Genomic DNA, 23349 nt, shown 5'->3' with positions numbered 1-23349 from the left:
TTACCTGAGGTCAGGAGTTCAGGGCCAGCCCCGCCAACATGGTGAAACCCCGTCTCTACTAAAAATACAAAAATTTGCCAGGCATGTTGGTACAGCCCTGTAATCCCAGCTACTTGGGAGACTGAGGCAGGAGAATTGCCTGAGCCCAGGAGGCAGAGGTTGCGGTGAGCCGAGATCGTGCCACTGCACTCCAGCCTGGCCGACAGAGCGAGACTCTGTCTCAAAAAAAAGAATATACCATTCCTGCCGAACAGAGACAGAAACAGGAACAGAGTGTTTGCTCCTACGTGGCTGGATAGCAATTGCCTGTGTACATTCCTGAGAAACCACAATCTACATCAAGACTTTTACATTCAAAACACTTCCACATGCATTCACCTCAGTTTACCCTCTGAGAAATGAGTGAGCAGGAAAACCTGTCTCCCTGTTTTGGAAGCAACGTAACTGAGGTGCAGTGGGTGGAAATGGTATGCAAGGTTATAGGCTCAGAGGAATTCTAGTCTCTGCTCAGCCCCGGGCTGGCATCCAGCCCTCTGCCCCAGCCTGGGTTGTGCTGCGGAGCAACACAGAGCATCCTGGAGAAAGGAGGGGTGCTCAGCCCCATGGATTCATCTCCCCCAAACTGGAGAGCAGACACCAGCCACCAAGAAAGAGCCAAGAAAGGATGGCTGCTGTTACGCAACACACCAGGCCACGGAAAATACGCGGAGTCTTCGCTCTGGACATTTTGTTGTGCTCGGAAGTGAGTCCTCCCAAGCCCGTGGTGACTGCCCCATGTCACACTGGTTCTGGATAATTCGGACTAGTCACCACCTGCCCCAGCAATCTCTTTTTCAAAAAGTTTGTCCAGGGCTTCAGTAGTAACGTCAGCTCTTTCACCTTGGAAAAAAGGCACAGGGTAGAGAGATGAATACGGTGTGATTGCAGTTTAATCTGTATCCCATTAATACATAATTTAACTATATAAAGAATGAGGTGAGCCAGAAATGAAAGGTTTTACTCTGATCCCCAAGCTCTGAGGGATAGAAAGCCTCCCCTCTGTTTCTCCCAGGGTGCAGCAGAGCCCTTTGGAGTCGGAGCAGATCCGTCTCAGGTGCTCTATAGGTGCCTTTGCTAAGCTTGCCCTTCTCAAGGCCTTCCCGTTACTGTACTTGAAAAGAGAATGACGAAAAAACGAATTCTCTTTCAAACCGGTAGAACAAGACCCTGAGTTTGACAGGAAGGATCCAAATTTATGAGTTATTTGCTTCATGCTGGGACTCGAATGTAAGGGAGGGAAAAAAAGCCCACTCTGAAAGGGACATTTAATGGTTATTTATAGCCCTGCACCATCCGGGTCACCTGCCTGGTGAAACGCCACCTGTTCCGGGTTACCTCCACGTCAGCGAAGGGGCCGGGAAGGCATGGTCTAATCCCAGGATTAGGAGCAGGGAGAAAATCCATCTATTGAATGGTTCAAAACAAACAAACAAACAAACAAAAATCCTACCCGCTCAAACTTAAAAGACTGGGGGCCTGAAAATGTTTTTGTTGCTGCTGTTGAGTTTTCTTAGCACCCCTCCTCCTGAAGTTCTCAGGGCATGAACCTTCATGAGAGTCCAGATGGCCAGGGTTGTGCCTGGGAGCTAAGCTGGCTTCACGGTAAAAGGAGAGGCGGGAACAGGAACGCGCTGGAACCGCAGGGCTCCCGCCATCTTGAAAGGCCTCTGGCGTGGAAAGCAGGTGGCGGAATCGCCCGCCTCATGGCCTCACTCAGCGCAGACTCACAAAATGAAGACACCATTTATGTCTTCTAGAACGGGAGGGAGACGGGGACGCTGGCCCCTGCCGTCGCCATGGTTCATCGTGGTTCACCTGGCCTCCCCGGGAACTTTCCAACTGCCACAGGTCCACAGGGGTGGGATGAAACCAAGTCCATGGATCCACGCCCAGGCCCCTTGACTCACTTGGAGCCCTTCCTCCCCTCAGCCTCAGCCATCGCCAGCCTTTCTCTTGACTCCCAGACCTCTGTTCCCAAAGCTGTGTAGAAGTGTCGAAAGTTGAGTAGATCCGGCATTGTGCCTCGGCTCTCCCACCTCTGTCTGTGTGACCTTAGCAAGTCGCTCACCCTCTCTGAGCCGCCATTGACTCCATGTGTTATGTGGGGAGTAGTGAGTGCCTCCCTTGCAATGCTGGGGAGGTTTAGTGACAAGTCTGGCGCTGGATAGGCCCTTCACGAATATGCTCAGCAGGCTGAGAGATGGGGCCTCTGCCCCCAGCACACACACCTGCAGGTCCACTTCCAAACACAGGTTCCGGAAGAAGCCCAGCGAACTTTCTCTGAGGCACCTGTGGAGTTTCCATCACACAAGGGGCACCTGAAAGGCAGCCACCTTCCCCGGCCAGCAGGGAACCGTGGCATGGACAGGCCTCTCTGTGCCGCAGAGCTTTGTCGGCTGTGACCTGATAAGCTCCCACCTGCTGTCGGGCACTGGCCTCCTTGGGCATACACGTTCACTGAGGCTGGAAAGAGGCTGCTGGGACCAGGGCAGAAGTGCCCTTGGGTAGTGAGGGCCTCACACATGGGCTGCTTGCTTCTCCTCTGAGCCAATTCTGTGTGCGAGCATAATACACATCCTAGGAGAGAAGGCTTGGGTTGAGGGTGATTATTTATAATGGCAGTCAGGTTGTTGTAAGACACCATCTTTTGGAAGTGACTTGTTGAGAACTAGTCCCTGGGTGCCTCTGGGCCAAGGAGATCGTTTTTCTTCTCCTTCTACTCTTCCCTGTTGGCCATGCCCTGAGCTGGTGCAGAGGACCCTCAGAGCTGAGTGTAAGTTACCCATGGCAGCTGCCAGCTGGTCAGGAAGGGTCACCAGGAAGCCCCTCAAAGGGAACAGCTCAGGGGAAGCTGTTTGGAAGCTCAGTGCCTCCGCCTTGCCCTGGTGACTGGGAGGAAGGCTGTGAGCTACCAGGACTCTCCTCTGGCCAGAGCAGATTCAGACAAAAGCCAGGGGCAGCCCCTTTGGGAACCTGCCTCACGTTTGAGTCACCGACATCAAAAGCAAGGTCAGGACTGCCCAGGCCCAGAAAACAACCAAAAACCATTTTGCAAATGTAGTCTTAGCAAAAACAAATGGAATGGGCAAATGGAGAAACATCGTGGTTTACGAATGCAGTGGAATACGATTCGGCAATAAAAAGGACTAAAGTCCTAATTCTCACAACGCAGACGCATCACAGGTATTATATTCAATGAAAGAAACCAGCTGCCCGATTCCATGTATATGAAGATCTAGAACAGGCAAAATCGGTTTAAATTTATAGTGACGACCGGTGACAGCCCAGCGTGGGGCAGATTGATGATCAAGGGCGCAAGAGATGCTCTGGAAGAGATGGGCTCTGTATCAAGCCACAGGGGGTGTATACACGTTATCAAAGTCTCCCACCTGTAACTGGAAAATGTGAAGCTTATTGCGAGTTAATTACAACTCAATAAACGTGATTATTTTTAAAACTATCATCTTAGCAATAAGAGTACAAAAATCTGTGCCACTAATCAGGACATCAACTTGTAGGTTCTTGGGGAACATGCAGAGTCTGAGAACACCACTCTCATCATTTTGCACTGTTGCCCCTGGAAGCCTGCCCCGTTCAGACCCACGTCATCGCGTGGTGTGACGTGTTGTAATTGCGCTTGGTCTTCGCTCAGAAGCTACTTCTTTGTTATTCTGCACGTGACTCCACATTCACATTGTGTGACGACGGCACTGGATGCTTGATACAGAGGAGGAGCAGAGAGCCTGGCTGCCCTCACCTCCGCCCGATCTGGGGCTCAGGCATGGCCCAGGGGAGCCCAGAGTACATGGGCCACGCACTGAGATTCCCACTACTCCCTGGGCTCGTAGTGACTTCAAAGGGGCAGCTGAGGTGGGGAGTGGGAGGCAAGGGCTGCGGAGTAGGAGGCACGTGGGCAGGCTCGGCCATGGAGGAGCCACATGTGCTTTGCCAGCCCCCAAACGTCCTCCCTCCCTGCACCTTCCCCTTCAGACCATCCGAGCCATCCTGGGAGGCTCAGCCTCCACCACCCATGTGGGCACCTTCTGCATTACCTACAATAGCCAGCCTGAGAGGAGCAGCAAGCCCTCTGCAGGCCCTCGGGACAGGTAATAATGGCAGTCATCTTTTCCGCCTCTTCACGTCATTGCCTGCGGCAGCTCTGTACTATTTTAGACTCTATTGATCCCGGTGCCAATAAATGGTTCATATTCTTCAACTTCCTTAACTTAGAGGCTATCGTCTCAGTCAAATTGATGTCTTCTGTCTGGCTGACATAGCTTGGGATTCTAGTAGCGTGTCTTTCAATGATTAAGGATTACGTTCTTGTTTTGCTTTTGTTGTGAAGCAGAATCAGTGTCACTGAGACACGTTCATGCAGGAGGCCTCGTCTCCATCACACCACAAATATTTTAAGGTGCCAACTTTCTGTTCTCTAGTGGAGTCCAGATCCAACAGGAATGGCTGGGTCTGGGGGAGGCAGGGCAGGCTGAAAGTATTGCTTTCCAAATATCTCTGAGCTGATGAGAGCAAAGAAATGAGGACAAGAGCTGAGGGAGGACCCAGCACAGTAGCCCATTAACAGAAAACAAGAAAGAGTTCTTGGTTTTATCAGAATGCAGTTAAGCGAATAACTCATTCATCTATTGCTGAGAGAAGAGGGTATAGCAATGGCCTTACAGGGGATACACTGTGACTGCATTTCCTCACGGGACATGTTCTCCTCCTCCCAGCCCTCACCCACACTGTTCCCTCTCTCTCTACTTTTCCATTGTGATTCCTGGCTAACTCTTAGACATCATCTCTTCTTGGGACTTGGGACAGTCCTCCTGACCTCCCCACCTGGTAATCTGTCATTAGCACCCATTTTCACATACACATACTCTGCACTAGACACTTGAAGTCAGGAGTTCAAGACCAGCCTTGCCAACATGGTGAAACCCCATCTCTACTAAAAATACAAAAATTAGCCAAGTGTGGTGGCGCACGCCTGTAGTCCCAGCTACTACAGAGGCTGAGGCAGGAGAATCCCTGGAACCTGGGAGGCGGAGGTTGCAGAGGTTGCAGTGAGCTGAGATCGTGCCACTACACTGTAGCCTGGGTGACAGAGCAAGACTCCATCTCAAAAACAACAACGACAAATGGAAGGATGAGTGGCATGTGTATTAAAGTGCTGAAGAGTGGCTCCTATCATGTTTCAACAAAACTTCATGTTACTATGCTTATATAAGAGTCCTAGAGTGGCCAGGCACGGTGGCTCATGCCTGTAATCCCAGCACTTTGGGAGGCTGAGGTGGGCAGATCATGAGGTCAGGAGTTCGAGACCAGCCTGACCAACATGGTGAAACCCCGTCTCTAATAAAAATACAAAAATTAGCTGGATGTGGTGGCGGGTGCCTGTAGTCGCAGCTACTCGAGAGGCTGAGGCAGGAGAATTGCTTGAACCCAGGAGGTGGAGGTTGCAGTGAGCCAAGATCATGCCACTGCCAGCCTGGGCTACAGAGCAAGACTCTGGGGGGTGGGGGGAGGGTGGGGGGAAGAAGTCCTAGAAAAACTTGCATTTTGTAATTTAAAGCAATGTGTTAGTTATGATAACTTTTCTGATTTCACCCTGAAAATGCTTTCCCTCAATTTTGATAAGGCAAAAAAGTAGGGATTTTTTTTTCAAAACTTCTCCAAGCTTGTCAGTTCGACAAGATCCTTTCAGCTCTGAGGCATTCAATGAAACAGAAATGAAATTGTGAACACATATCTTTACAGCAGGACATTGGGATGAGGATAAGTGCTCTCCCTCTGAACTTCTGCATGGATATTTGCAAGCCACGTTATTTTCGTGAGCAATCCTCCAAGAGTGCAGAGCACCCGGGCACCACAAACTGTGGGAAATGCAGAGAGAGCTTCCTTCCTCTTTGGGACGCCAGCCCCAGTTCTGTGTACAAGTGCACACACACCTGCTTCATAACATAATTAGCATTCTGAGAAGCCCAAACCTAGTCTGACAAGCAGCAATAACCATGTTGGTGTTCAGAAATGTTTTTAGGCCACAACTGTTTACTGCACTTCAGAAATTATCATCGTCACTGGTTTATATGTAGGAAAATAAAGACTAGCGGAAAAAGTTGAGTCAAATAGAAAGATGAGACGTGAACAGATGTGTCCAAAATACTGATTTTCCATGCTCTTCCTGCCTCTGTGGGTTCTGCTGAAGATTCAGTGATGCACAGAGAGTTCTGAAGAATTGGACATGCTTATTTGTATTAGTAGTGATCCTTCAAAAGAAAATCTAGAAGTAAATAAGTGTTTCATGCATTATATTTATTATTCTACGTGTGCAAGAATATCTGTTTTCTGAGTATTATCTCAATTCAAATTAACAAAGGAAACTTGGGAACTTGGATTTTAAACTTTCAACTCAAACCTACCTCTGTCCACGTCTTTTGAGAAGGCCCCACCCGAGGGCTCAGGGCCATTTGGTTTGCCCTCATCTGTGCCTCTCCCCGCAGGTCCACTGTGCATGGGGCCTGTCTGGGTTTGCCACATACACACACATACATTCACACACATACATTCATATGCATACACTCATACACAGATACACACACACATACACACACACATACACTCACACACATACACATCGCATACACTTATACTCACACATATAAACATACACATACACACAAACATACACATACACTCACACACATACACTCATATACAAATACACTTACACATAAGCATACACACACATAACATTCACACACTCACACACACACTCACCTACACTTACACATGCATACATTCATACACACACATACACATACTCTTATGCACACACTCACATATACACATGCATACACACATCCTCACATATACAATACATACACTCACACATAGGTGCTCACAGATATACATACACTCACGTGTATGCACACACTCACACCCATATGTTTGGGGTGGGCAACACCCTTGAGAGACTTAGGGCTTGAGAGAATGCAGGGACACAGCCCACCACCTTTGAGGGGCTGCCAAAGGTCAGTTTGCCCCTCATAGCCCTGAAATCTTCACCAGGGAGTTTGCAAATGAAAGATTTTCAGTGCAGTGATAAAGAAGAGTGGCTGCTTATAAACCCCCATGTGATGCTGTTTGAAACTCTGGGGCCCGCCAGTGTGCTCTGTTGCCAGTCACTTCTGTTTCAGCGTCACCCTCCACTCCAGCCTTGGGAAGGACGGTGCCTGTGGTCTTGACAAGACGTTTGGCCTGTGCTCTGCGTGTCTGTTCCCTGGCACAGCAATGCGGGGGGGCCTCCCCTGCCTGGCCAGAGAGGCTGGGAACAGGACCGGCTATTTAATTTGTGGGACCCAGTGCAAAATGGAAATGGGTCAGAAATCACTGAGGGCTTCAGGCTGGCAAGGCCAGCAGGACACTAAGTGCTGCATGGGGCAGGAGGGACTCCCAGGCTACCTTCTCTGCTTTCCTCCTGCTCCGGTGAAACAGATCCGACTAAAGCAGAAGTGGAAAGAGAATGCATCCCTCTCCTCCCAATCTAATATTAATTAGCACTCCTCAGCTGAGACAGGGAAGATTCAGAGCTGTAAATCACATCAAATGGAAGTGTTTTCAGCTGCTCTGATGGTGACCTTGCGGGCTCCCTACAGGGAAGGGAGGTCTGTCTGGGTTGATGGGAAGTGGGGGCTTCAGGGAGGCGGAGGAGTACTGAATCCTGCTGGGTGTGGGGAGGAGGCCACCGGCAGCCTCCCCTTGGGTCTTCCTGGAGGAAGGAGAGCGTGGGAGGCCGGGGAAGGAGAGTAGCGCTGGGTGGGCAGGGAGCCGCAGCCAGCTCTGTGGCTGCCTCCCAGACACAGGCCGTTGCCAGCACCTTGCCTCCCGCCATGGAAGAGCTTGTGCCCATGGAGCTGAGTGGGCCAGCCACAGCCTCTCCCCGCCCTGTCCGTGATGCGGTCAACCCAGGCGTGGCAAGCCCTGCTGGGCCAGGCCAGGTAAGCACGCTGGAGGGGCCACAGACAAAAAGGACATCCGTCCTACAGACTTTAAAAGGTAACTCCGAACCATCAGGCCTGCCAAGGCTTCCCACAGCCACCTGGCCTCAGCTGCTTCCCACAGATATGAGGTGTGGCCCTTTCAGGGAGAAGCTTTTGGAAGAGGTAGCACCGTCACAGTCAAGGGGGGCCCAACTGGGTGGAAGAATGGGAAGTCCCGGAGGCTGGACCATCTGCCAGCCGAGGCAGTGACTCTGCTTCTCCTAAAGGTGGTGACCAGTAGGGAGGACGGCCACCTTCTTCCTGCAGTGGGCACTGTCTGTGCTCTGGAGGCAGCCGTGATGACAAGTATAGACAGTCAAAGCCACACCACCAAGGGTGAAGGCCATTCCAAGAGGCGAGCAGCTCAGAGAGGAGACTGAGTCTAGGGGAGGGCGGCTAGGAAAGGGGGCCAAACTTGTATATAATGATGTCTTCCATGTCTGGCTCCCTGGACAGATAAAGGCCCAATAGAGCAGGGACGCTATCTGTCTGGCACCGTCCTTAGGGCCTATAAGATTGCCACATAGTAGCAGCTCCGCAGCTCTTTGTTGAACAAATGAATGAACTCTAACAAGATTAAGGGAATCAGTGTCTAGTGCAGAGTCTGCGTGTGTGTGTGTGTGTGAAAAGGGGTGCTAATGACGGCATTTGTTCTTTGGAAGAAGGCCAGAACTTAAAGAGGGAGAGACCCAGCCAAGGCTTTCTTCCTGGGCTCCCAGAAGGAATTAAACATTAATTAAACATTAAACATTCTCTCCCCACCTCAGCAAGATGTTGCTAGGAGATCGTCTAGACCAGTGCTTCTCAAACTTTAATGTGCACACAGACCACCTGCAGATCTGGTTGAAAAGCAGATCCCAGACAGCAGGTCTGGGCGGGGCTGAGATTCTGCATTTCTAATGAGCTCCCAGCTGATGCTAATGCTGCTGGTCCAGGGGCCCCACTTTGAGCAACAAAGTGGCAATGGTGAGGATTAAGCCATGGTAGTGCCTGGCTGGGGTCTGAGCTCAGTAGTCATAAGCTGATGTGATTACAGCTGTGTCATCATTCTAGATGGGAATTGAGGAAGGAAGGGCCAAAGGCAGAGAAAGAGAGAGCAGGTCGGGGAAGAGAAGCTGTTAATTCAGGCAGGAGTGGGCAGACCTTTTCCGTAAAGGGCCAGATTTGAGATATTCTAGACTTACCTGGTCATGGGGTCTCTTATATCATGAAATGCCTACAGGCACTAGGTAACCAACAGGTGAGGCTTGACTCCAAAAGAGTGTGTTCACAGAACCTGCTGGGTGGCTACTGGCTTCACAACCCCTGAACTGGATCACTAGCCAATTAACTGGTTAGTTCCACAAGTTAAGCAGCAGCCTTGTCTGCCTCGGGTGGGAAGAGACATTTCCACGCTGCTTTGGTTTGAATGTTTTCCCCACAGTTTATGTGTTAAAAACTTAATCCCTTAATCCCCAGTGAACAGGTTTGAAAGGTGGGGAGGTGATGAGGTCGTGAGGCTCTGCCCTCATGAATGACTTAATGTCATCATCGCGGGAGTGGGTTCGTTATCTCGAGAGTGGGCTGGTTATAACAGTGAATTGGCCCTGCTTGCACTCTCTTATCACCATGTGATGCCCTCTGCCATATTATGACATGGAAAGAAGGCTCTCACCGGATGCAGCCACGCGCTCTTGGACTTCCCAGACCCAGAACCCCAAATAAACTTCAGTTCATTAGCCAGTCCGTGGTATTCTGTTCTAGCAGCACAAAGCAGACTAAGACAGGTGCTCCCTCTCCCCATCACTGTCACAAATATGGGAGCTCAGTGTGCACGAGGCTGGAGCCCCACCTCAGTCAGGTCCTTGGTCTCATACCCCAGCAGCATTGCCAGGCACTGATGGAGATTGGGGATCCCCAAAGTAAAACAAACAGGAGATCACGACTGGGAGCCATCAGCCCCCCAGCGCCCAGTGGCCCACCTCCTGCCTGTATCTGCAGTCTGAGAAGTGGGATCCAAACCACAGGCTGCCCTGTGCTCCCCTCCCCCAGACCCCACTCACCCTCTCAGAGAATTGGTAACAATAATGAAACACATCTAAGGCAACAGACTTTTAGTTCTGCTTTGTGTATCTATTCGTTTTTCTTTTCTCTCTGCTTGGGTTTACCTGGGAACGTTTTAATTGCGCCTTTCGATAAGTGCTCCTGGTTGACACTAAGGTGCGGCAGGCCCAGCCCTTCTCAGTTATTCAGGGAAGCCCTCCGAGGCTCAGCTATAATTAGAAGTCAATTAAATTAGAAACCATTCATATGGTTCTTGGAAGGCCTCCAGCCCTGCTGAGAGCCTCTGGCCCTATCCACAGACTCAGTGGAAACCTATCTCTGCTAACCCCACCATCCTGAAGCCAAGTCCAGGGCTGCTGGGAGGGGGAACAGGCTCCTATCAGTTCCCCTTCAGGCCTTTGCTTGCACCCAACCCTCCCCCACCTGGCAGGCTGCAGGTCGCCCTTGCCTCCCCGCCACCCCGATCTCCCGTCGCTGCCTGCCCCAGCTTGCTCTGTTGCTAGAAGGAAAACACCCAGCGAGTTCACCACTGGGGTGGCTGGCTCCTCAATCTTGCCTCAGTCCATTTAGTGTTTTCCAAACGGTAAATGCAACACTGAAGTGCAGGCAGTGTGTGGGGAAAGGCAGTTTTTGAACCTCATCAAGAGGGTCTGGAAACAGAACTCTTCCTTCCCCAAAGCCACCTGGAGGTCTCCACCAAGTGAGACACCTCCAAGGTGACTGGGCCAACAGCCGAGACCCAAGGAAAGACCCAGGACCACTGCTGTGCTTTGCCAGTGACCCCAGTCAGGTCTGTTCTCTGGGATCTCCCCTGGGACCCCCTTCCCCCGCCTATTCTTAGAGCAGCCAGGGACACACGATTTTTCCTTTATCACAGAATTCATACTCTCTCTTCTAGACCACTCAGACAATACAGACCTGCATAAAATAAAAAGTGAATGTTCCCCAGAATGCTCCCTCAGTCCTTGGTCACCCCCACCCGATTTCAGTTACTGCCAAAAAAATCTTTGCTGGAAGTTCAGCAGGCATCGCTCCAGACCTGCTTTCATGCATTTAGAAACTTTACAAATACACCCGGAGGCATTTTTCTCTATCATTTCTTTCTCACCCAACAACAGGTGTTACAGCCCTGCTTGGTGTTTCAGGAAACTGAAGTTCCTTTGGATTTTTTGTGGGTGTTTATTTGTTGCAATGATAAACAAGCGTACCAGCTTAAGGCCCTGCCAGGATCCTGCCCACCCTCTTCGTACGGGAGCGAGGGCATGTGCTGTTGTACTCGGGAGGCAGGACAGGCGTGCTCCCCAGGGATCTCTGGAAGACCTGCAGACTGGAAGCTCCCTAGCAGCCAATTAACTGATTAGTTCCATAAGTTAAGCAGCAGCCTTGTCTGCCTCGGATGGGAAGAGACATTTCCATGCTGCTATGGTTTGAATGTTTTCCCCACGGTTTATGTGTTAAAAACACATACGTACTTGGCATTGGGTGCATCTCCTAAAGGACCATTCTCTTTCCAGAAATCTCAGTGAACAAGCCCTTAAGTCCTGGGGGATTTGGAAAAGAAGATTGTCCATGTCAGTCCCCACTGACAGGGCCCCTGGTCTTTTGCTCTTCTCCACCGTTCCCTGGCTGCTGACTTACACAGCTCTCACCTCCTTCTCCAACTTAATTTCTTTCTTTCTTTTTTTTTTTTTTTTTTTTTTTGAGACTGAGTCTCACTCTGTCGCCCAGGCTGGAGTGCAGTGGCACAATCTCGGCTCACTGCAAGCTCCGCCTCCCGGGTTCATGCCATTCTCCTGCCTCAGCCTCCCGAGTAGCTGGGACTACAGGCGCCCACCACCATGCCCGGGTAATTTTTTTGTATTTTTAGTAGAGACGGGGTTTCGCCTTGTTAGCCAGGATGGTCTGGATCTCCTGACCTCGTGATCCGCCTGTCTCGGCCTCCCAAAGTGTTGGGATTACAGGTGTGAGCCACCACGCCCAGCCTCTCCTACTTAATTTATTTCCAATAAATAATCTTTCGCTACTTTTCTCCCTAATGCCTTTAGGCTGTTGCAGGACTTTTCCAAAAGAAAGAAAGAAAAGGAGGAAGGGAGGGAAGGTTCCTATGCATCATGGCGTATGTTCATCACGGTATTTTTGTGTGTGGTATTGGGAATTAATTGGTTTTCATGACCAATGATGGCTTGCTAAGGACAAGAGAATTCTGAGGGTGAAAGGTCTTGGGGAGTTTGGGTTCCATGGCCCAGCTGGTCTTCTGGTCTGAGTCAGTGGTTGATTCTGGAAGGTTCCTCACACAACCCAGCATCTAGAAGAGTACTTGCTGTTTTGTTGTGGCAAGAGGACAGTGAACCAGAGTGCAGCCACTGGGGAATTTAGGCGATCACTAGAGCACATTATCTCTCTTTGTAATTAGCCAGGCTAATTAATACCCAGACTATCAAGTAAAATTGCTTTGAGTCAGAAACACAGGTCTCCATTCAGAAAGTGAAAAAACAAGCAAAAAAAAAAAGAAAAAAAAACCCACCTCCTCCTTCAAGGGAGTGCATTCGTGTAATATTAATAGTTGGTGAAAAGTATCTGAACACCTGAACAGCTGCAGCCATGCTCAATCCCTTAAGTAGCTGTGTGACCTGGGGCAAGTCACTTAACCTCTCTGGGCTCCCACTATCTCAACTGTAAAGTTAGGTTATTGGACTTGTCCACTTTGATGGACAACCTGTTCTTAGAGAGGGAGGAACACTAAGCTGGGGCTGGGAGAGCATCCAGAGGGGCAAAGACCAGAATCTAATTCCTGGCAGTCTCTCCAGGGGTCCTCCTAAGTCCTGGAGCCCAAAGGCCAGGACTGGCTTGGAGGACTCCAGACTTAAAGCTCACGTAAGACTAGGTTTCTCCAAACCCTCTGAGCACGAGAAACACAATCACTAACCTCGGGTTTAACCGTGGGCCCTCCATGTGCTCCCAGCCTCCTCTCAGGCTCCCTCCCAGGCATGGCTGCGAGGCTGGGAAGGCCCCAGAGTCAGCCCAAGTGGCATGGGTACAGCTTCAGCTTCATGGCTGCTTTTCTTTTAGGATGTATAGTTTCCCCTCTGTTTGCTGGAAGGCACCTTATATCCAGTGGGGTTAAATAAAGGTAGCCAGACCCCCGGCTGGGGTGCTACCGCCAGTGCCCAGCTAATGACGCATGTCTTTCAGGTGAGCCCTTGGGAGAGGATGGCCCATGTGGGGGACTGCACGCAGACGCCCTGGCTCCCCGTCCTGGTGGTAAGTGGTCTGAGCCCCTCACCCCCACAGCACCCTCATCCTCATGATGGTTGGACTGTTTCTTGGCCTCTTCAGCTGTAAAACGGGAATGCTGATCACAGTCCCTCCTCCACAGGGTTCTTCTGAGGGTGAAATGAAACCAGGCCTGCAAAGCACAGAACTCTGCCCCAGGCTGAAGTTACAATTGATTTCGTTGGTAGCTCCCTTCATAGGGTCTCATGGATATAAACGTTCTTGATTGCTTGTTTGTGGTGTGATACACACAGCCCTGTGTCTATGTGATGAGCTCATGCTTGGGGGCCGCGCAGCTGAGAAAGACTTGGAAGACTCAGACCCCCACCCCCATCCTCCTGGACACGCCGGTGTTCTGAGGAGCCACTGTATTAGAGGCTCAGTGGGGGACAGGGGCGCCTCCTCCATGACCTTGGCAAGTGCGTTGATGAGGAGAATTCAGAGCAGGCCTTGATGGTGGGATGAGGCTTGGCCAGCAGGGGTGAGGCAGGGTGGTTCTAGTGGGGGCTGGCCGTGCCCAGGTGATCAACCAGGAGCCACTGGAGACTTAGCAGCAGTGAGCACTCACAAACGAGCACCTTCCCAGACCGAGCCCCCAGCAGAGCCCCCACCGCAGGGCACCCCCTTCCTATGTCAACCTTGGGGTCTTGCAGGAGTCACACGTGTTTCTAAGGAGGTACGGAGGCCACGACACCCCCCTTTGTTGGCAGGTGTCTCTGATGTGCTCAGCCCGAGCGGAATACTCAAACTGCGGTGAGAACGAGTACTACAACCAGACTACGGGGCTGTGCCAGGAGTGCCCCCCGTGTGGGCCGGGAGAGGAGCCCTACCTGGTAAGGACCCAGCCCTCCTGGGGCCTGGTGCGCTCTCAGGGGAGGCCTCCTGCTTGTGGCATTGTTGCCCTGAGCCTGCATTGCTGTGTGAGGGGATGCCAGGGTATATCAAACCAGCCGGTCACACTCCCTGGACGTTGAGATTGATGGAAAGAGCTGCCATGAGCCCAGGAATGGCACTCACCAGCTAAGCATTCGTAAACAGATTTTTCAGGAGTTCTGAAATGTTTTTAAAGGATCACTTTCCCACTCTACCCTGATTAAATGAGCGTCAGATCATCTGATTGGAAGCAGGATTGAAATATTCTCCAGTACTAGTACATTTTTCCCTGAGTGCTGCATCTCCCTCCGCCTCTGGGCAAGCTAAGCCTGGGTGTTCTGTTCAGCACTAAGGGAAACCTCCGGGGTTTCAGTGTCTGGTTCTTGTAGCAAGCTGAGGAAAGTCAGATGCCAAGTGCTACCTGCACTGCCTGGGCATTCCAGCAGCTCGCTGAATTCATCTCAGGGAGGCTCAGAAAAGGGGCAGCATCTGGAGCCTGAGAGTGGCGAGGAGAGGGGCAAGCCCAGAGCATGAGCTGGTTCCTGGGGGGCTTTGCAGTTAGGACAAGTCAGGAAACCAAGGCCCGGCAAGAGTAGCTTCTGGAGACAGCGGGCACGTCACTGCCCAAGGACCGTGGGCCGAGTCCGTATGGTTTGGCTGCTGCACTCACCTGTGTCCCCTGTCCTCTTTCCCTGGACAGTCCTGTGGCTACGGCACCAAAGACGAGGACTACGGCTGCGTCCCCTGCCCGGCGGAGAAGTTTTCCAAAGGAGGCTACCAGATATGCAGGCGTCACAAAGACTGTGAGGGCTTCTTCCGGGCCACCGTGCTGACACCAGGGGACATGGAGAATGACGCTGAGTGTGGCCCTTGCCTCCCTGGGTAAGCACAGGCCCTCCTGGCAAACCCTGGCATGCTTTCTGCAGAAAACCTCGAGGGGCTACGGGCAAGGACCTTGGGAACAGGGGGTCATGGATACTGCAGGCCTCGGTGCAGCCGCACACCTGTCCTTGGTCCCGTCCCACAAGGAGCAGCATCCAGGACGGAGAGTCCTGGCCCCTCCGGTGGACAGGCAGCCCATCAGGCTCTGCCTCTGTGTCTCCTAAGTGGCCATTAACCATCATAATATCTTCTGACCACCAAAAGGAAACAAATTGCTTGAATACTTACAGTGCAGTAGCACATGTGAAACACTTTGGGAAAAAGAAAACTAAAATTTCATGCAAAAGCAGCATTTTTAGTATCCTGGGAACGCTCTGGGGAAGTTACTAATAAAAATATTTGAGTCATATGATACCTATAATCCCACCAAAATGATTATGCATCAGAAGTCTTCAAAAAGCTGAAAATGCAATTAGCCTGAAAGAGAGAAAGATAAAATCTTCCTTTTTCCAGGCATGACACCTCAGCAAATTCTGCCAGGGACCAGGAAAATACAGACTCTAAATCCCCAGAAAATCCTGAGCCATGATCATTGCTGCTTCCTCCCCCTAGTGGCCACAACACATCATGCTTTGCAAGGGCTACAAATAGAGATTAAAAATAAAAGCAGTGGTGGTGTCCCTGGTACAGCTGGTACAGGTGGGAGAGGTGATGGCAGTGATGAGGCTGGTGGGGACAAGGGAGGTGATGGCAGTGATGAGGCCGGTGGGGACGGGGGAGGTGACCACAGCTTAGTGCATAAGGCACACTCAGAGTGTCCTAGGAGTTGCAGAAGGACCTCTCACCTCATGGCTGGGGAGGTAGTGTCAGCAGAGGTCTTGGGAGATTTGTGGAGGTGATGCCTGGATGAGTTAGGCTAAGAAATAGGACTAGGACAGAGGCCTGCAAGTGGAGATGCTGACGCCAGAGTTCAGAGGGCTGAGCAGCTGGGCAGTGCCTGGGGCTCTGATTGGGTCCCTGTGGCCAGAGCAAGAGTTGTACACCTGGGGGTGTGGACAAGCTGGGCAGGAGGGCAGGGAGCAGATGGAACCAGGCCCTGGAAACCACTGCTGAAGACTTGAGCCTTCCGCTTGAAGCTGATGCAGGTCAACACGCAGACTGCTGAGCCAGGGATGCTGTGGGCAGGGAGAGGGCTGGAGCAGAGGCACCGGGGGTGGAGGAGAGGAAGAATCTGAGAGCCCCCTGAAAGACAGCACTGACCAGGGGTGCAGATGGCACTCAGAAGGGGAAAGAGATTCAGAAGAGGATACTCAGGTGTCTCCGTGACTGGCCATGTGGAAATAGTGCCATTTGTCAGCTGCAGAAGACAGGAGCAAGAGGGTGCTTGGTGGGGAGGTGGAGGGAGGATAGAGGTTGTGTGTGTGGAATTTGAGGGGACTATGGGACATCCAGACCTAGATAGCTAACCCAGAGATGGCCTGAACCTCCAGGCAGAGATCCAGAGCTGGGAAGTCAGCTATGCACTCAGGGTGCTGGGAGCCGCTGTAGTAGAAGTGTTCCCCATGAGGCAAATTCCTACTGCAGGGAGAGGGTGGGTGCACCACGGAACCTCACTGACCTATGCTGCTGGCTCTGGCCTGGCTACGGTTCAGACCCAAGAAGGTGTCCATCAGTACCCGAAGGCCAGGGCTGACTCTGTGGCCTGAAGACAACGTGCTTGGTTCTGATACATTTACCAGAAAGTGTGTAATTACTAAAGAAGTTGGACACTGGAAGGGTGGTGAGCTCCCTGCCTCTAGAAGGATTCAGGCGAATGTGGACAGCCATCTGCAGAATTAGTGGGCAGGCTGCTCTCTGGGCTTTTAAACATTCTTTCCAGTGCTGGAATCATGATGCCTCCCGCCCTACTCCATGGGACAGTGACCTGCCCACCCAGGACATAGCACCCAGGACATAGCAAGGCCCAGCACACCTGCTGGGCAGGCAAGGGACCCTGTGCAGAGACACCCTCAGCACGTGCCTCAGAGTGCCTTCGCACTGCTCCGCAGGGGTGCAGACGATGGGGACAGTTTCCAGGTTGGCTCCATGATGTGCTGTGTCTGCTCAAAGCCTCACTGCCAGTCCCAACGCCCACCAAAATTGAAGGCCCCCGCCTCACCTCCGAATCCCAGCCCCTCTCAGGGGCTCATGCTGCCCCCTCTACTGCAGACAAGGCTTCCCCAGGGTAGGACCCTGGAGGCCCCACTTCCTCTTACGAGGCTGTCACGCTGTGTCACAGAGGAGGATCACAGGAGTCTTGGCAGGCCGGTGTGACTAGCTCCATGAAAGGCTGCGTTCATTCCTGAATCCGAGTGGCTGTCAGGCTATGGATGCAGATTGCCTTGTCCCAGTCTCTCCCGGGCCCAGGCCCCTGCCTGCGGTTTGGCAGGTGCTCCTCCTGATGCTCCGCCCTCCCCACAGTGTGGCCAGGACACTTGCTGAACAATGAGCAGCACCCGAGGCTTTCCTGTTGGGAGAGGTTGTGTGGGAAGACCTGGGAACCAAAACAGGAGGAAAGGGGGAGAGAGAGGTTACGCTTCCTCACCTCTCCAGGGCTCACCCTGGAGGAGCTCCACCACCCCGCGATTCTGGATGGCGGGGGCAGGGGGCAGGACACAGCGACTCTGCGCTGGTTCTGCACACCAACACGGTTGGAGGAAAATGAACATCTGGGAATCTGCGGCGTCCCTTACAGGCATGAGAGTCCTGAAGAAAGGAACTCCCTGGGAAAATCTACACCTACAGACTGAGAGAAAGTCAGTCCTTAAACAGCAGACCCCAGGGGACCCATTTAAACTGACTCTTGTCCTGGGCTATACACCTGAATCAACCCATGTAGAACAGGGGTTGGGGGACTAGGGAGAAAGACAAATATGGATCAAAAAGTAGGAAATTAGACCTTTCCAGAAAGACGAAGGGACCGGACACTCTGTAGCTGGGCCAGAGATCCCTAAATGAACACCTGATTTCGGGTTGGTGACAAGCCCAGGCAGAAAAAGACAGCCACATGTTCTTTGTTGCTGTGCAGCTCAGGATGAGAGACCCAGGTGTAAGCCAGGCGGTGAGGAGTTTAGCCTAGTCCTACAGAGAGAACCTAACATTTAGAAATGTTGCATGCAGCAATACGTGCTAGAAAACGGTGGCTTCTCCTTGTCAGGAGGCACTGAACACTCACTGGGTGAGGAAGGACAGTTTCATAACAGCCTCTTGGAGCCAATGTTTTTTTAAAAGTTTATCACCGGTCAGGCTCGGTGGTTCACGCCTGTAATCCCAATACTTTGGGATGCCAAGGCAGGTGGATCACTTGAGGTCAGGAGTTTGAGACCAGCCTGGCCAACAGGTGAAACCCCATCTCTATTAAAATACAAAAATTAGCCAGGCGTCGTGGTGCATGCCTGTAATCCCAGCTACTTGGGAGGCTGAGGCAGGAGAATTGTTTGCACCTGGGAGGCGAAGTTGCGGTGAGCCAAGATTGCTTCTCTGTACTCCAGCATGGGCAACAGAAGGAGACTCTGTTTCAGGGGGAAAAAAAAAAAATGTGTATCACCTTTCAATATTCCTTAACTGAGTGACTTGATAGGTTGCATAGCTTGACCCATACACATGACCCCCACAGATGAGGGTGGCCAGCCTGTGACAGAAGGTGTCTCGTGCCCAGGACAAGTCAAAGACACAGTCGTGGGACAGAGCCACCACCCTCCCCATGCTCAAAATGTAGTGGCCCCATTGGGCACCCATCATAAAGCCGGGTGTTCTGCATCCACCGTGTAGCCTTGGAGCTTTACCCACGACAGAGACCAAGCCCGGCACCTGGGGTGTGAACCAGGATGGGCAGAGAGGCCTTTTGGGGCCTCTGTCCACCTCAGCATCAAAGTTCCACGGAGAAGAACTTGGTGTCATTCATTCATTCAGCCAATGTTTACAGACAATCATCCTTCCTTAGTACCTAGCACAAGGTCCAAGGAATAGAGACGTGAACAAGGCTTGCCCTGGAGGGCCTCCCAGCCCAGGAGCGGGACCAATCCCCCTAGGTGGGAGAGAGAATGTGTGGAGGTAGAGTGAGAAAAGGTGGAGGAGGCAAGGGCGAGGAAGTGAGGCACAGAGGAGGTGAGATGGGGAGCAGGTGGCCACCTAGGAGCCTGAGATGTTTCTCAGAAGTGTCAGCGTGGGCCAGGGACGTTAGAAAGCTGCAGGTTGACCTGGTCTGGCCCACATGCCCGTGAACTCACAAGGCCACGTGGCAGACACGTGCCTTGGCCTGCCTCATAGAAAGAAGTGGCTTCTGGAGGGCAGAAGGTAGATTTGCGAGAGGCTTAGCTGTAAAACTGGCTGTCGTGGCTTCTCTGGGAGGTGTTTTGAGATTGGTTAATTAATGTTTACAAGATACACAGGGATCTGAGGATAAAGGGCTTTGAGGGAGGGCAGGCAATTATGGTCCTAACATTACTGGTAACAGTCCAGGCTCAGGAAGGCAGGAGCCCACAGACCCCCGTGCCAGGCTGCTGCTTAGCACTACCGTCAGCAGGGGCCTCCATGGGGCCTGGCTAGTAAAAAAGAGATTAGAAAGCAGCCATGGAAATATTCCTTCTCATCCCAGTTCTTGAATCGCAATAGGGAAAGTGTTGGCACCGCTCACGTTATTTAATCGACTTCTCACAGTGTGACAAATGGCTCCATGCTCTCCGCTGAGCATTTGTTTATGGAAAATGGGCCCAGGCTAGGATAGGAGCTAGAGCCTGCAGAGGGAAGGCGCCCGAGCTGGGAGCCCCAAGGAGAGGGTGGTGCCAGCAGGGGCTGTGCCTGGGAGCGGGACAGCTGCAGGGAGCACAGCCACAGGGCAGACCCCTGAGAGCAGGACCTGAGCAGTCATATAGCCACGGGGCTGGCACTGTGACATCGGGGAGCTGAAAGACATAATGGAACATCACTGGGAGCTGAAGGACTTCAAACGGAGCTACTGTGAATGATTTGTCCCTTGCACTGTGTGTGCAGCCCCAGCGTAAAGGCTTGCACTTCCAAGGGTGTCTTCTGTCAAGTGCTTTCTGAGAAGGAGGCACTTACAACCTGGTTGTGTTGCCAGCTATCATGAGGGCCACCTGCATTGACCTCTCTGGACAGCACAACCATCTGTCTCCTGCAGCTGCACTCTGGTGGCATTCAGCAGCAGTAAAGATGGCTTGGGAGTTCCAAGGGTCCCAGAGGCACACTGATGCCTATAATCCCACTAGGCTGCAGGCTCTGGGGAGGGTGCTCACAGAGGGCATGTTCCTCCTCCAGGAAGGTCTGGCCTTGGTTGGTGTGACCCCTGGGGGGCTAAGCAGGCCCTACATGTGGGGGCACAGGGATATTTCTGGTGGATGATGTGATGGCACACACACTAAACACAGCCAGCAGAGAGAGGAACCAGAAAGGGGCTGAGATTAAAAGAAAGGCCCACGTTGGCAGCTCAATATTGTTAAAAGAATGCTCCATTTCAAGACAGGCTGAAACCCCAAGGAAACTGAGTGGACAGAGCAGGTGACTGACTGGGCGTGGCCTCATGCCCGACTTGATCGTGGGCCTGCAGACTGGCCACCGTGCTCTCTGCACCAGTCCCTGCCTGTGTGCTGTCCAGCTCACCTGTCTCTGTTTTGTCTTGTCTCTCCCCCGTAGCTACTACATGCTGGAGAACAGACCGAGGAACATCTATGGCATGGTCTGCTACTCCTGCCTCCTGGCGCCCCCCAACACCAAGGAATGTGAGTGTCTTTGTCCTTCCACCAGCACGGTATTTGTTCAGCACGGATCTCTTTCACTACAGAGGGTGTAGGAAAGAGCCGATCCTGGCACCTGGACAAGGTGAATCACAGTAACAGCATTAGTGAAAGTGCCCCTGTGGCCTGTCCAGGCAGGTCTATGAAGGGAGGGAGGTTTGCCACATCTGAGCCTTGAGTCAGAGGCTGAGGTTCTAGTGCAGGTCGGCCACCAGCTACCTGACAAGTCACTTAACCTCCATGAGCCTCGGTTTTCTCATCGGTAATATGGGGGTACTAACATCTGACCTTCCCATCTCTCACGGTTATTGTAAAAACAAAGGAGATCACAGAGGCAAAGTACTACTATTTTGCAAAGTACTACAAAGTGCTAGGTGATAGTGAGGCCAAGGAAAATATAAATGTGATCACAATTAATGAAACAGATTCCACAAAGCACATGTAAACAGTCTCAGGAGTTTATAATCCTGCCTTGGGGTGTTTCTTTCCTGCTATCCTTTCTGGCTTTCATGGGCATCTGTTTATGAGGAAGGGCCAGGTACCTCTGCCTCAGAGGAATGTGCTGTGTAGACTCTTAGATGTGTGGTCTGGGGAGAGACGAAGGCAGGTAGGACAAGCAGCTGGGAGGAAGCTGGGTGTCTGGTGCCGGGCTGCAGGAGCACTTGCCACCCTCTGGCTCCTTCAAGGGTGGAGGAGGAGCTGACCCTGGGACCCTGCCTCTCTTTGCTCTCCATAAGGCGCCACTACCCCCATGTCTCATAATAGTGTTGTCCAGGAGAAGGAGAGCCTGCATCTTATCACGCTGGAAAGAAGGGGAGGAGCAGGAATGGGGCGCAGCATCTCCTCTCTCCTTTTGGTCAAGCCAGGAGGAGGGTTCTGTGCTGTGGGCTGTGCTGCAGGAGGAGCAATGCATGAGCCCAGCACCAATGTGTTTGCTCGTCTTCAAAGCCATTTTCCTGGCCAGCCATATGCTAATTAATTCACAAATTAGAGGAGGCCGCAGCTCGGCTGCCAGCCTGACTCATGGTGAAGCCAGCTGCCATGGCCCACATGTCCTCTGTGGGGATCTAGGCTGATTCAAGGCCAGATCATTCTGGGGTGAAGAACCAGTCTGGAAAGATGTCAGACACTCCCCACCTATTCAGAAAAGCATCTTTGCCTGTGGAACCTGGGAGAGGAGCAGCCCTCCTCAGGGGCTTTTCTGTTCGAGAGTTCTCACATGGCACAGCCTTCAATGTTCAATGTCTGGCAGCCAGAACAGACTTGAGTCACGGCAGGGGCGCCTCTCTAAGTCCAGCAATGAGGTCTATCACATGTGGAAAGCAAGCAAAGTCCCCTGAGTCCTCAAGATTTTAAAGATGGGCGCACCCCACTCCCACCCCCAGCCCTTGCCTGCTTTACTGAAAGCGGGCTCCGAGGAAGGCCTTGGGGTAGGGCCTTAGAATCCAGCCCTGAAGGAGGTCAGCAGAGAAATAGACAGTCCTGCTGTGTTCTCATTAGAGGCCCCTTGGGCAAGGCCCCAGGCCTCGGCTTACCCATCTGGGAAATGGGGAGATGCGGCCAGATAGGCCTTGGGGTGGATGGAGCCCTCTGGGTTAGGGCCTCGGTGTGAATGCCAAACAGAGTGATGCCCTCCACCCCTGGGCCTGCCCTGGTCTCAATCCAGAGATCTCTTTACTCAGAGCACCTGCCCAGCAGTCAGCAAAAACGTCAGAGCTAGAAAGCCCCATGGAGTCACTAAGACCCACACACACAGGACTGCCATCAGCAGCCCCACCCTGGGCAGCAAACATTTCATCAGGAGCCCGAAGTTGCCAACTGGCTGCCCAGGTCCAGCAGGCCCTGTCTTTGTCAAACCCATAGTTGTGGTCAAGAGCACCTCTCCCTCCCCTCTGTTTTCTTGATTTACCTGGGCCCTCGCCAAACAAAGTGCACATCCTTGGTACTCTGCAGCAACAAATGGTGGATTACGCAAACCACCGTCAGACTTGCCGAGGGCCCCTGGCTGAGGATGACACCCACCTAGGAGAGCTACAGCAGACAATGGGTCGCAGCTGCAGGGTAGACACCAGCCAGGAGTGAGCCCAGGTCAGTGTCAGGGTCTCCCCAGCCTAGGAGTGCCCACAGCTCTGCCCCACACCTCCCAGGCTCTAACCCTATGCCTAGGCACCTGTGCAACGCAATTACCTCCTATCCTTAAAGAGATGGCAGCTTCTCTGCACCTCTGTGAAGCAGAGGGTTTCAGGGGGGTGATTCCCAGGGGAGCACCCTGGGGGTTTCTTATGACTTGAATTGCTTGGCCCACCCCCGATTCACCAGGTCTGGGTGAGCCAGAGAATGTACATTTTTAACAAGTTTGGGAACCCTACGGTAGGTTATGAGCCTGCTCTGGAACTTCACTGCCTGAG

At 52.2% G+C, this 23349-nt stretch overlaps 1 protein-coding gene across 1 annotated transcript in view; it reads left to right on the top strand.

Moving 5' to 3' along the window:
- Positions 1–13331: 13331 nt before the first annotated feature.
- EDAR (ectodysplasin A receptor) overlaps positions 13332–23349 on the top strand; it is a 34203-nt gene continuing 24185 nt past the window's right edge. The window contains exons 1-4 of the mRNA XM_034952415.4: positions 13332–13382; positions 14105–14227; positions 14968–15149; positions 20841–20926. Of these exons, the coding sequence (XP_034808306.2) occupies positions 13332–13382; positions 14105–14227; positions 14968–15149; positions 20841–20926 (442 nt within the window). The remainder of the gene's footprint in view (positions 13383–14104; positions 14228–14967; positions 15150–20840; positions 20927–23349) is intronic.

The sequence above is a fragment of the Pan paniscus genome, chromosome 12, assembly GCF_029289425.2.
Source record: "Pan paniscus chromosome 12, NHGRI_mPanPan1-v2.0_pri, whole genome shotgun sequence".
Lineage (NCBI taxonomy): Eukaryota > Metazoa > Chordata > Mammalia > Primates > Hominidae > Pan > Pan paniscus.
Note: the sequence above shows the minus strand (reverse complement) of the source record. Positions and strands in the feature narration are given on the sequence as shown.